General features: G+C 47.9%; 1 protein-coding gene across 5 annotated transcripts in view; it reads left to right on the top strand.

Moving 5' to 3' along the window:
• dachs (unconventional myosin-IXb-like dachs) overlaps positions 1–13,914 on the top strand; it is a 505,117-nt gene that overhangs the window by 316,461 nt on the left and 174,742 nt on the right. For 2 of the 5 annotated variants that reach the window (XM_065455116.2, XM_065455118.2), the window contains exon 1: positions 4,267–5,577. The exons of the other annotated variants lie outside the window; for them this stretch is intronic. In XM_065455116.2, coding sequence (XP_065311188.1) covers positions 5,487–5,577 — 91 coding nt within the window. In that variant the 5' untranslated portion in view covers positions 4,267–5,486. Of the gene's footprint in view, positions 1–4,266; positions 5,578–13,914 lie in introns of those variants that run through there. 5 annotated transcript variants of the gene reach the window in all.

Consider the following 13,914-nt stretch of genomic DNA (forward strand, 5'->3'; position numbering starts at 1 on the left):
TCTTTCGGAGCTGGCCCCGATGCCACTCATCATGCCAGCGTTCCCATATTCCCATACCACCCTTCGCGCATGTGCCACTGTTCGCGCGTTTGTAGTTGTCCTCTTCCACTACCGGCTCCCATGCCACTCATCATACCAGCGTTCCCGTACCACACCTCGCGCTCGTGCCACTGTTTCCGCGTTCGTCTTCTTCCACATCTGGCTCCGGTGCCCCTCATTACGCCAGTTCCCATACTGCCCCTCGAGCTTGTGCCACTGCTTGCGCGTTTGTCGCCCTCGTTCTCCACAACTGGTTACGACACCACTCATAATTCTAGCGTTCCCGATGCTGCTCCTCGCACTCGTGCAGTATACTGTTCGCGCGTTTGTCGTCGTCGTCTTCCACAGCTGGCTCCGATGCCGCTCATCAGCCAGCGTTCCCATACCGCCCCTCCCGCTTGTGTCATTAGACAGTTTTAGTACTGCGTCACGACGATACGTACGCAGCACGCAAGGGCTTTGCGGAACGTAGGAGCGCGTGTTGCGTTGGGGCTTTTAGTACAGCGAAATGCCTACGTACGTAAGAGGGCGAGCGTTAGACGCCGGGCGCGTCGGAGCGTATGGCCGTGTCCGCCATTACGTCGAACCGTCGGCCAAACTAGACGCTGTTGATCTCGCTAACGTGATGTAACGTGTGGGCGCGTTACCGCTTCGTCGGTCTATATTTAGGCCTTTAAGAGATTCTACTTTTAATGCGGATATAATGCACGAATCATATCGAGAAAAATAAATAAACCAGTACTTGCTTTCTCAGGCTAGCACGGTAATTTGCGACAAAGCAGGTCGAGCCTTTCGCGCAAACAGCACACACTGAACACTTCCTCAAAAACAAAGTTCCTATTTTTGCTATGCGTGCCCAACGTGCAGGGTCTGGGTATGCCTTCTGCGCATTCACTTCACGCAGCAAAGCCAAATCGTAGGCCATCGAAAGTATCGCCTTCCGCGAGTCGCCTTTGACGCTGCCATCTTGGGAAACTCTTTTGTCTCGCGCTCTCCCGAACAAACGAGAACCACGAGAGCAGCACGCAAGGCTCCCTACGTACGCACGCAAGAATCGGATGCGTGCGTACGCAACGGCCGCGTACGTATCTCGTACCGTTTGTGTTGCGTTCTGCACATGCGCAGTTTGCAGAACGCAGCGATCTTACGTACGCAACGCCATTGCGTACGCTACGTACGCAGTACTAAAACTGCCTATTGTTCGCGCGTTTGTAGTCGTCGTCTTCCTTAGCTGGCTCCGATGCCACTCATTATGACAGCGTTCTCTTTCCCATACTGCCCCTTGCTCTCGTGTCACGGTTTGCGCGTTTGTCGTTGTCTTCTTTCGCAGCTGGCTCCAATGTCACTCATCATGCCAGCGTTCCCTTTTCACCCCTCGCGCTCGTTCCACTACTCGCGCGTTTGTAGTCGTCGTCTTCCACTGCCGGCTCCCATGCCACTCATCATGACAGCGTTCCCATGCTACACCTCGCCCTCGGCCAACTGCTCGCGTGTTTGTCGTTCTCGTCCTCCACAGCTGGCACCAATGCCACTCATCCTGCCAGCTGTCCCATACTGCCGCTCGTGCCACTGTTCGCGCGTTTTTCGTCGTAGTCTTCCACAGCTGGCTCCGATGCCGCTCATCATGCTAGCGTTCTCTTTTAAATACTGCCCCTCGCGCTCGTGCCACTGCTTCCGCGTTCGTCGTCGTCTTCCACAGCTGGCTCCGATGACGCTGATTACGCCAGTTCCCCATACTGCCCTTCCCTTTCCGAAAGCACTGATGGCACTGGCCCACTGCCAGTCGGTGCGGTCATAATGGTCTCAAATTGTTTACCTGAATATAACGCGAAATAAAAAATGGCTGTGGCTTAGGTAAGGTTAAGCCCAGGATGCGAAGCATACTAGCCTTTATTTTAGTTGTTGAACCACTGTTTAGCCTGGTGAACTGCTGTTGCTTGGCTATATTTGGTTCGGCTAGACGAAGAAACAACTCATGCATTACTTCTTCGCCTTCAAGAGTGGAACGCGACAGCGTTCCCGTCGACCCGCCAAGGGGTGTAAGACAATGGGCTACAGGGCAGCGACTACGCGCCCCGCATTGGACGCGGTGAGCGTCGAGCAAAGCAGCGTTCGGCGCGGCAACGAAATGTGCGCCTGAGCAAGAGACGCACGCCTTAGAAACAGCGCTTTTCTAAGGCAACACCGCATTCACTAGAGGCGCTTTTGTACCGCTTTGAAGCGTTGTACTCGTGGCTCAGTGGTAGCGTCTCCGTCCCACACTCCGGAGACCCTGGTTCGATTCCCACCCAGCCCGTCTTGCAAGAGTTGAGCCAAAGCCACTTCTCCTCTGTCGTGACGTCACGGTGTCACGTGATTTCATGGTCACCGCCGCGCCTGAGGAGCTGGGTTGAGCCCTCGTAATATGCTTCGCATAAAACACGTATTGAGCTGCCCTCAAATTTCGCATTAGAAAGTGTCGTAATCGTCGGACGCTTTTTTCCTCCCTACGTAGCTATCACGGACTTTATGCCTGGAAACTAAGCAAATCATTATAGCAGAACCATAATCAAAACGATGTTGTGCTGTGAAAGTATGAAACTGCCTTGTTGTTCTATGCCGTTCTGGAACAATATTAGGATTTTATTCTTGTATTTGTAGCTGTCTGAATATGTAGGTTAGTTCATCCGTGCTTTAAGCATCCACGGTAGCATGTTATGGTCTATAAGGCGTGTATAGCTTTTTTTCCCGCTCACCATTTTTTCACCTTGTGTACTTCTTTTGTGTATGTGTGGCGAAAAATAAACAAGTCACAAGTCTCTATAAAAACTCACAAGTCTCTCGAACGTGTATAGTCGATAGATCTGTGACTTTTCACCGTTATTTCACGATTCCCTACAGGATTTCCATCGGTCAGACATAGGTTAATAAATTCAGGAGCTCACTCGACAGACGCCCTGCCTCTTTAAGGAGCGAAGTGCCACCGATGGTGATCCGCAGCGAGTCACTGTCAGTTGCAATAAGTATATATAAGGGTGTCCCATCTATCACGCACTAATATTTGAAAATCTGCAAATGCCATGTAGCGGGCAGAACCAAGGTAATGTTGTTTGCATCGCTTGGAGATAATCAGAATATTTTATTGCATTCCGCCTAATTACACAATGATCTTAATTATTTAAGCACCTTTGCAAATATTATAATTGGATTAAAAGCGTCAATGAGAAAATTGTAGAACAACATGAAAAACTCGTGATACGGATTTCTGTTGCTCAGGGCGTGCTACATAAAAGTGGTTTTCCGAGCATAAAAGGAGCCCGCGAATGTACGGAAAGATGATTTCTAAAGCTTTCCTAAACCACAGTTGCACGATGTTGGGTGAGCTGGTATATGGTGCCATATCGAGCGACGCGAAAGCTCTAGGTGGTCGCCCGTGCTTTAGGCGCTTTACAAAATGAGCTGGAAACCGTATTCATTCGTTATGCTGCACGATGAAGAACAAAAAGTAGTGCCTGAGCCCTTCCCTCTGTGTTGCTTGTCACGCATTCTAATTCATGGGGTGCGCAATCGATCACGCCCAAACTCGGCGTGGCGCACCGGCAGCGAAACGTTGCCCGCTTAGACCTGGCGGGATGCAAATTGAACCGAAACGGCGCTGGTCTCGTAGTGTTCCGCACTCGGTCAGTGTGCGAGCTGGTTATCGGGGGAACCGTTCGCGCAAGGTGACAGAAGACACGCACGGGGAAGTCCGTTGCGCCCTTCATTCGCTTTCACACTGAGCAAGTTCATCAGGCTCGAGTCGTCACGTAAACACAATCGCTTCCTCTGTTCTCGATTGCTTATCATGTACGGCAGCCCTTCTGGCAATGGGCGGCTTACGAGAGAGAAACGACGCGAGAACAATGAAGAGGATCCTTTGGCTTTGAAGCGCGACGACATTTTCGAAGGAAGGGTCTCCGCTTGCAGCACTGAACGGCCAAGCTACTGCCAGAGGAGGGCATTCGCTGAGCGAAGCCCGAGTCGTCCAGAGCATACAGACACCTGCATGGCGGTCGCCCCGCGAAAGCGCATTCTTGCGGAGCCCTCCCCCCGAGGCCACAGCGACAGGGCTTCTTCTGCTGGCTCCTAGGGGCTGCCGTAGATGAAGCGACGGAGGGGGGGGGGGGATGAGTTGGGGCTAAGGAGAGAAGCGGGGGTCGAAGATATGAGTCGAGGGAAGGGGGGGAGTCACATGGTCCGTGCAACAGGGGCGCTGGCCGCCGTCTCTTTCTTTTTTTTTGCCTCGGAGCGGCGGCGGCGGCACAGGACTGTCATCTCCGCCGAAACGGGCGGTTGTTGGGAGCCCCCGGGAGGAAAGAATGGAGGGGTGTCCACGCCGAAGAGGAGGGCACGGAGAGAGAGCCCCACCACTGCCACCACCACCATCTCCCGAATCTTCTTGGGGCCAGGCCGCTGTGCCGCGGCCTAGCCACCGGTGCCCCCGAGGCTTGCCGCCCCCCCCACCCCGAGAGCCTTCTTGGCCGCCGAGATGGGGGGAGGGCGCACTTCTTCCGGCAGCGAGGCAGGAGCCTCGGTTCCCCGAAAGAGCGGCCGGCACAGCAGCAGTAGCCGCGGCTCTCCCTCGCGGCGTTACCTGCTGCAGCTCCCCCTCGCCGCCATCATTGGCTTCTTTCCCCCTGGGCCAATGCGCATTCGGTCGGCGGCACTGCTTTTCTGGGCGTTTGCTTCTTGCCCAGAGGGGGCCCAGCAGCGAGCGAGGGCGAAGGAGCCGTCCTGCAAGTTCGGCTAGCGACGACCGGCCTCCCGGCTAGACAGGGGCCGCCAGCGCGGCACTCCTCCCCCTCCTCGCCCGATCAGCGAGCGAGCAAGCTGTGCTGCTCGCGGCAACTTGAGAGCACGACTGCCGCGGCAGCCTCCGTCGGCCCCGAAAGAAAAGAAAGTCTCGTCGGGCCCTGCTCGCGGAGCGTTCTTTTTCGCCTCCCTGGATTTGTTCTCCGGACTCGTCGGACGTGCGCAGCCAGTGCCGCGCGTGAATGAGTTCTTCTCCCCAGCTCGACGGGGAGCATGCCGTCGTCCGAACCCGACTCAGGTCCGGACTCGGCGCCCCCGCCCGGAGATCGTGGCCGTCCACCGGCGCTCGGCTGCGCGGCTTCTGATTGCAGCGCTCTCCGCTGCGGCCGCCGGTGCTTGCGGCTCGCGCCGTCTCCTTTGTCTTGTTCGGCTTTGAGCCCGCGTGGATTTGGCGTTCATCGTGGCGTCGAAGACGTGAGGTGCCGTCAGTCGCCACCCTGCCGCTGCCCCGAGGAGTCCGTTGTTGCGGCGCGTGCTGTGCCAGTGCTCGGTGCGGTGGCCTCGCCAACGGCCGGTGTCTGTGTCCCCTCGCGCGCTCCTCGCTTGCGGCGGCGACGCTGGTCGCGCCCTGACGAGGCGGCAGCTCGGCGGCGGTGCCCATCCGGCCGCCCGTCGTCATGGCAACGCTAGGCTTGTCCAAGGTGTTCATACTGGACAAGTACTTCGCCGAGTTGCAGAAGTTTTGGGAGACGGAGCGCAAACTGCAGGGTGAGTTTTTCAGTGTCACTGCTGCCCGGCCTGCCCCAGTTTTGTGTGGCTGCCCGCGAGAAACCTGTCCGCGCATGCTTCGACGCGCGTTTCTTCTGGCTTCAAAATGCGCACAGCGAGAGGCTTTTCCTTTCTAGCCATGGCGGGTGCAAAAAGGAGAGTGGCGTCTCATACTAAAAACAAATCGCATCTTGCTGTCATTAAATATGCAGCGAATATGTATGCGGCTGCTGTCCACATATTTATTGAGCTACTAGAACAGCGTTGTTGTACAGCGCACAAATCCGAGCTTTCGTGCTGGCACATTGTACGATGTGTTAATCGGCCCCGTGAAGGCAGCTGTGTCAACTTCTTTATTTAATAGAAATTGTGCTCGTCTGATCACGAATACGTTTATGCAAGTCGAGCTGCAAGAAATCTGTTAGCGAACATTCACGTCTTGAAAGCCAATGATCATCATTATTCACCCGCGCTTCACGGTAGTGTTGGGCAGTGAATAAATTGCCGAAATAGAAAATACAAATACAAATATGCCTTTATTTCCATAAACGTACAGCGAACTCAACGAATTCTACCACCCTCAAGGAAATGGGCAGGCATTGTCACTGTCCCGGGACTTTTTTCGAAGCTCTGAGAAGCGGAGCCTGATTCGTGCAGCAAATGCATAGGTATAGCCATTATTGAATAATCTGTCTTTATGCAAAGTTGAAGACATTTGTTACGAGGTCTCTGGCGCCTCATCAAAGAACGGGCGCAGCGTAATACAGCAGCCACCGTCGGTGATTGCAGCGCCCCCGCAAAATTTCACGTGCATCCTTGGCATGCAGCATGCACGCATATATATATATATATATATATATATATATATATATATATATATATATATATATATATATATATATATATATATATATGCCAAGAATGCACGTAAAATATTGCGGGGGCGCTGCAATCACCGACACTGGTTTGCTGTATATATATATATATATATATATATGTATATACACACACAGATACACGATGACATATTAACATGTGCCCAAGAAAATGTGTACTTTGTTCACTCCCAGAAACCTTAATTCTTTTGTATGTGAACTTTAGAAGTTGTGTCATCACGTTTTCTGTAGTCGTTGCTTCTGTCGTTTTCATCGTAGTGTTGAGCCCCATTATCATTCCAAGAATTATCAGAGTAGTAACCGGTACCATTTAGGCACCAAAATCTCCATAAATGCCGCAAGAAAAAAAATAATGAAAATAACACGCGGTATCAGCGCAGGCGAAGTTTCCTTTTTTTCCCCTCGGTTCTAAGTGAAGCTGCGTATTGTGGCTCACGTAGACGTAGTGCCAAATTTACACCTGCGTTCGCGCGCATTTTTTGCGTATATCTGAGTTTTGCAAATCATGACTCTCAAAATAAACTCCGCGTACGGTTTGTACACGACGACATTTGTCATCTCCACGACAAATTCAATAGTTTCGTCGTACGAAATACCTGTAAGGGTAATAAGGGATACATATCTATGTTGTATTCTTGCCTAACTGCACATTGCTTCTTGCAAGTAGTTTCTTTTTCCTGTACATTCCACCACATTCACATTTTACTGTAAGAGATCTGAAGTCAGTTTTAAACTAGTTACTTAAACCTTTTTTCATAGCAGGTGATTTTAACGCTCATAACATATTATGCGGTAGCAAAACAACTGACACCAGGGGACAAACACTTGAAGATTTTATCCTGACTAACGAAATAAGCCTTTTAAACACTGGTTCGGCAACCTACTGCTCCCCAAGCACAGGAGCTATGAGCTGTCTTGACCTGGCGCTGTGCACTCCATCTCTGTCGATCGATTTTAAATGGAGTGTTATTAACAATCCTTATGGTAGTGATCATATGCCCGGCATTATTAAAAGAACATCTCCTTTCCCTACAGTACCATTAAGATCACCCCGTTGGAAACTATATCTACCAGACTGGCCTCTCTTCAGCGAGAAGGCCAGTCTCGATGACATATCAGATGATCAAACAATAGACGAAATGAACGAAAAGATTATTGCCTCCATACTTGCTGCAGCAGAACAGACGATCCCGCAATCCTCCGGTTTCGTAAGGAAAAAACTAAAGCCCTGGTGGACGAATGAATGTACACAAACTAAAAAAGCACAAAACAAAGCGTGGGGTATCCTTCGGCGATACCCAACACAAGATAACCTCCTGTATTTCAATAAAGCAAAGGCGAAAGCCAGGCACATGCGTAGGCAAGCCGAAAGACAGTCTTGGCAAGCATATGTATCCTCCATCAATAGCTCAATAACATCCAAAAGAATGTGGGATCAGCTTCGTAAATTTAGAAGCGAGTACGCTCCTTATACGATCCCCATACTCTCATCTCCAGGTACACAGACGAATTTAAAAGAACAAGCAGACATATTAGGGCAAAATTTCCATAACATATCAAGCTCATCAAGCTATTCCACTGAATTTCAAAAATATAAACAATCAGCAGAAAAACAAAAGCTTCCGACAACAGGAAGTTCCGAGAAACCATATAATGCCCCCTTAACACTTTCGGAAATCAACAGAGTACTCACTACTGGCAAAAAAACAGCGTCACGTCCGGACAGAATACATTACACAATCCTCGCACACCTATCTTCAAAAGCAGTTAAGACATTGCTCCGCTTTTTTAACATAATCTGGGAAACAGGAAAAATGCCAAATGAGTGGAAAAAAGCCATTATAATCCCTTTCTTGAAAGCTGGGAAACATCCTACAACAGCTACCTACCTACAGCACTCACAAGCTGTCTTGCCAAGTCTTATGAATCCATTATAAACATCAGATTGGCATACGTCCTTGAAACTGAGAACCTGCTCGATAATCATCAGTGTGGGTACAAGAAAGGCTGCTCCACAACAGATCATCTAGTTCGGTTAGAACACGAGATACGTGCGGCCTTTCTACACAAGCAATATTGTCTCACAGTTTTCTTTGATCTTGAAAAGGCGTACGACACAACATGGAGGTTCCGTATTTTAAGGGATTTAGCGGACTTAAGGATCCGCGGCAGAATGCTTAAATGTCTAGCTGATTTCATGTCCGATCGAACATTCCAAGTGCGTTTAGGAACGGTGCTGTCCAGCGTATTTATTCAGGAAAACGGTGTACCTCAGGGATGCGTATTGAGCACAACATTGTTTGTGGTGAAAATGAACTCGGTCAATAATGTAATTCCATCTTCTATAATGCATTCACTATATGTGGATGATCTTCAAATTGCATGTCGTGCATCGAACATGGCAAGCTGCGAACGACAAATTCAAATTACATTAAACAAACTAACGCAGTGGGCATCTGAAAACGGCTTTCGCTTCTCAAGTGAAAAAACGATTAGTGTTGTCGTTACACAAAAAAGAGGCCTACAACCAGATCCCATCCTTAAACTACAGGATGCCACACTACCCGTGAAACAAGAACACAAGTTTCTGGGTGTTCTGTTTGATAAAAAGTTGAACTTTCTCGCACACATCATTAGTATTAAAATCAAAGCGAACAATGCACTTAACATTTTAAAAATCCTCTCCAGGAAACGGTGGGGCTCTGACCGTAAATGCCTTCTACACATCTACCGCACTTTGGTGCGTAGCATCATATGAACCATATGCTACATATGGCTGAACCATATGTAGCATTACATATGGTTCAACCAGATTATCTTACGTCCGACGACTTGATCCAGTCCTTAACCTAGGACTACGACTGGCATGCGGTGCTTACAGAACATCACCTATACAGAGCTTACATGTTGAATGTAATGAGCCTCCTTTACAGCATCGGAGAGCGCTACTAACTTTTTCCTACATACTCCGAATCGGATCCGCACCACAACACATATGCTACAACATCGTCACACAGTGCAGCTCACGCTTACAATACACAAATAATCCAAACATGATTAGGTAACTTGCGATACGAGGAATACTGTCGGGATTATGACATCCCTCGGGAAGTCCTCCAGGTTGCCAGAAAGCCAGAACGTTTACCCCCGTGGTGTGATTTCATAGCGTTATGTGATTGGACACTAACACATTTAAAGAAAAGAGACACACCACATCAGCACATTATACAAGAATTCCGCGCTCTTCAAGACAAGTATATAAACTACATAGAATTTTATACTGATGGCTCTAAAACGGAAAAACACTTCGGTGTGGGGGCCGTAACAGAAAATTGGGAAACAAGTATTCGATTACCTCAGCATGCCTCTGTCTACACAGCCGAAGTGTACGCGATATGGACTGTAGTTCAAAAGATCATTGCTGACAAACTTGAAAACACTGTCATATACACAGATTCATTAAGCGTACTGAAGGCTCTACACATGAAATCCCAAAGTGAACCCTTGTTAGGCAATATTTTGAATGCATTAACGTCAAACAAATATGGCAGGTCAAATAAGTGTTGCTGGGTACCAAGCCATGTTGGAATATTAGGTAACGAAGTAGCGGATAGATGCGCATCAATGGCAGCGTACAAAAACATTCAAAATACAGTACTTCCATATAAAGAAGGTGTCAATGCGATTCGGAAGGCCTTGGCTTCAAAATGGCAACGCAATTGGGACACTTGTTTAAGTAACAAGCTTCATCTAATTAAATCTGTAATTGGCGAGTGGAAATCATGCAGTCACCAGCAACGATTCTACGAGGTGATCTTGTGTCGACTTCGCATTGGACACACACATCTGACGCACAATTTCCTCCTCTGAAAAGAAACCCCGCCAACTTGCGAAAAATGTAGTGAAGCTCTTACAGTCATGCACATCTTAATAACATGTCCACACATCGATACACTGAGACGGAGGTTTCTGCACAGCCTGTATAATTTGCACATTCCATTACACCCTGCCCTATTGCTAGCAGATGACCCCCTAGTGCCATTTCCTAACCTCTTCGACTTTTTAGAAAGAACTGGTTATTTACACCAACTATAATGTCATGCAGGTTTACCTGCCCTAACGTTCCGTTTTATTTTGTTTTGTGACTGGCGCAGCATGGCCTTAGTTGCCCTTGTGCCACTAAACCCAAACTAACTAACTAACTTTCTTTTTCTTTCATTAATTTTCAACCTCCCAGATTAGTATTTAAGGATATTTTCTGTGGCTATACTAAGTTTCTTAGAGTAATTTCCCGAATGGCATTGCAATTGAACATGTATCATAGTAAGATGGCAAAATACGTAATTTTTAACAAACGTTACCGACCGGGCTACTGCCCACCGTCCATTAACAGTGTCGCTGGCGCGGTCAAGTGGAGACGCTGTTTTATCAAAAAGAAAACTAAATTAATCACACGGACGCATCGAAGGCACTGTGTTACTAAGCTAGAGAGGCAACTTATATGCCAATGTCGTAACCAACCTATTGCACTTTTTGGTGCTTCTGCGTGGAAATTCGCTAGTCAGTACGTTATGCGGCAACGATGTTTGAAACAACATCGCACGTTAGTACATGTCATCAAAAAAGAACATGCAAGGGAAGAACTGAACCAGCTAACCAATTGTGCTTTCGTTCCCGTCGTAGCTTTTCCAGCTGGTGCACGCAGTGTATGTGTGTACCAGCTATAGTTAGTCAAGCCTTATAATACCTACACTAGATTTTGTAATACCATCTTGCACCATGGTTTTCTTTTTCTTTTCTTCCTTTTTTTTGCGTGGCTTGGCTAACGTTAGCCGGAGCACACAGTGTATATACAGTGCCTCGAATAAGTATAGGCCCCATTGTGACCCTGAATGATGTGTCCGTAGGCATTACATTTTTCTCGAAGAAGCTAGCCTATATTTCCACTCATAGCTCATATCGAAACCACGCAATGCGTTGCATTCATCGTCGCATTGCCCACATTTTACGCGGCCGGTGACTCGAAACAACTGCAAACATGTGCAAGCACACCAAAGGTGGCCGTGTCCGCAAAATCTGCCCGCCATGCAGCTACATAAGGTGGCACTCGTGCTGATATCGAATGAGTCATGGCGCCGGTTCGTAAAGGTGTAATGACCTCTTGGGCCAGTATGCTCTGTCTCGAGGAAAGCTTCTCGTGTATCCGTGCTAACTGGAACGCGTGCATACATCGTCCAGCCAAGTATCAGCACCCGCGCCTACCTGCGTCGCGCTGTCGGTAATTGCGAGTCAACTTCATTTAATGGGCGAAAAATAACCGCGTAATGACGCGACGTGTTTCAGTTTCTTCCATATCCAGTATTCTTGAGGCTATACTGAACCAGAGTATTTGAAGCTTTACCATCCGATTTACTTGGATTATTCTACACTCAAATCGAAAAGCAATAGATTGGGAAGCTGTTAGGGTTGGGAATGTTGGAATGCATTTATAGATATTATAACTTGGTTATACATTGCTCTCCTGAAGCGTCTTATTGCGCGTAACACCTAGCATATCGGTTGAAAAGCAACTCGCTGATATTCCTTCAACTGAGCCAGTCCAGGTGTCGATTCTGACGGGGCCGACAACCTTTCAAAATGCAAACTGCGGAAACAGCTAGCCCTCCGATTCAGCTTAAGAATGAACATTTAAAGCGCAGAAGCTCATGTCCCTATTGAGCGTGAGGCGTAGTTCACAGATTTAGCGTTCTCGTTACAATTGTCGTCACGCTGGAATTATGCGCGAAGGGGGGTAAACAAAGACCTCTGTCGCCTGGTTACTCGGAAGGGCAATCTGTGATCGTGACGGGCGCTGAGAGCTCACCGGCTCCAAATCTGCGCCTCTCTAAACTCGTCACCCCGGTGCCATGGATACTGGCGAACGTGGAAAGAGAAATTTCCCTTCTACTAGTTCGCTTTGTCGTTTCATTTGGACTTTTCGCTAACAGTATATAGAAGACAGACACAATCTGCCTTATATATACTGTTAGCGAAAAGCCAGATAAAGTATTTTCCATATATTGCAGCCTAGACAACTATAGTGCCTGAAGTCGTGCAGACTATTTCATTGTGCAGGTACGTCTGCCGTGCGTCCATCCATCCATCCATCCATCCATCCATCCATCCATCCATCCATCCATCCATCCATCCATATAGCTCAGTATTGGCAACAAGAAATGTTCAATAAAAGATATGCTTACGATATAAAACTACAATCCTAACTTCACTGCGGCGTACAAAGGCTATGAGGGACGAGGAGTAGCAACGAATTGCGACAGTTCGTTGCCAGTCACTTTTCTCTAATAAAAGTCACATTATTGTTTCGGTTTTGTTGGCTTTCTTACTAGTCAGCGTGTTTCCTGTAACACTGGACGGCGCATCTGCGTGGGGGAGTGCGTAATGCCATACGCGTATGCGCCTACTAGTCAAGCTCGCGGTGACAGTAGCTCTGAATAAAAAAAAAAAAGCAGTACAGGAGAATGGTCACGTGTACGCACATTAGAGCACAAACATTCATCCGTGAGTGTGGGACTTAGGTACTATTTACCCGGAAACTGACATTTATAGCTTTAAACGTGCTTGTCAGCGTTGATTGAGCTCCGCGCCTATTTATGTGCTTCTTGTGCTGCGAAATTCGATCTTTCTTTCTTCTTTTGCAGCCGCCGCCAGTGTAATTGGCGTGAAAACAGGAATGTTTATGTTGTACTTTTCTGAAGTGCGAAGACAGAGACATGAACCGAGAATACGCGATTAGAATTGGACAAGCGGCTCTCTCACAACTGTAAGCTCTCAAAATGCAATATATATATATATATATATATATATATATATATATATATATATATATATATATATATATATATATATATATATATATATATATATATATATATATATATATATATATATACACTTGAAGAATTTTCATGCATGAACGTCAATGAGCTACATATCGAATCGCTGTTTTGATAGCAACGTTTCTTGTAGATTATTCGGCCGTTTTGTTCATTTTCTGGTCTCCTTGGGTCATTCCTGCAATTTATTTATTTATTCATTGAGATTGTTGTGCATAGAACGCAGAGGACCTTTCTCATTGGACGAGACCTTGGGACCATGATATCGCGCATCACAGATTAAGAAGGCGACCGATAACCCTGCAGCAATTCCAGAAGGCAACCGGACTGAGCTACCGTGTGGGACACAGCGCTGATAATTTTCATTACGCCGGAGACTCCAGTGCACATCAACTGTGCACTTTTCTTGGTCCTCCTGACCTTTTGCTCCCGTTTCCCCTTCCACAAAGCAGGGTAGCCAACCGGGCGCCGTTCTGGTTTGCCTTTCGTGTATCCTTCTCTCTCTCTTTCTCAGAGGATCGACTCAAATCGAGACACCAGAAACGCGG

The sequence above is a fragment of the Dermacentor albipictus genome, chromosome 8, assembly GCF_038994185.2.
Source record: "Dermacentor albipictus isolate Rhodes 1998 colony chromosome 8, USDA_Dalb.pri_finalv2, whole genome shotgun sequence".
NCBI classification, from domain to species: Eukaryota; Metazoa; Arthropoda; class Arachnida; order Ixodida; family Ixodidae; genus Dermacentor; species Dermacentor albipictus.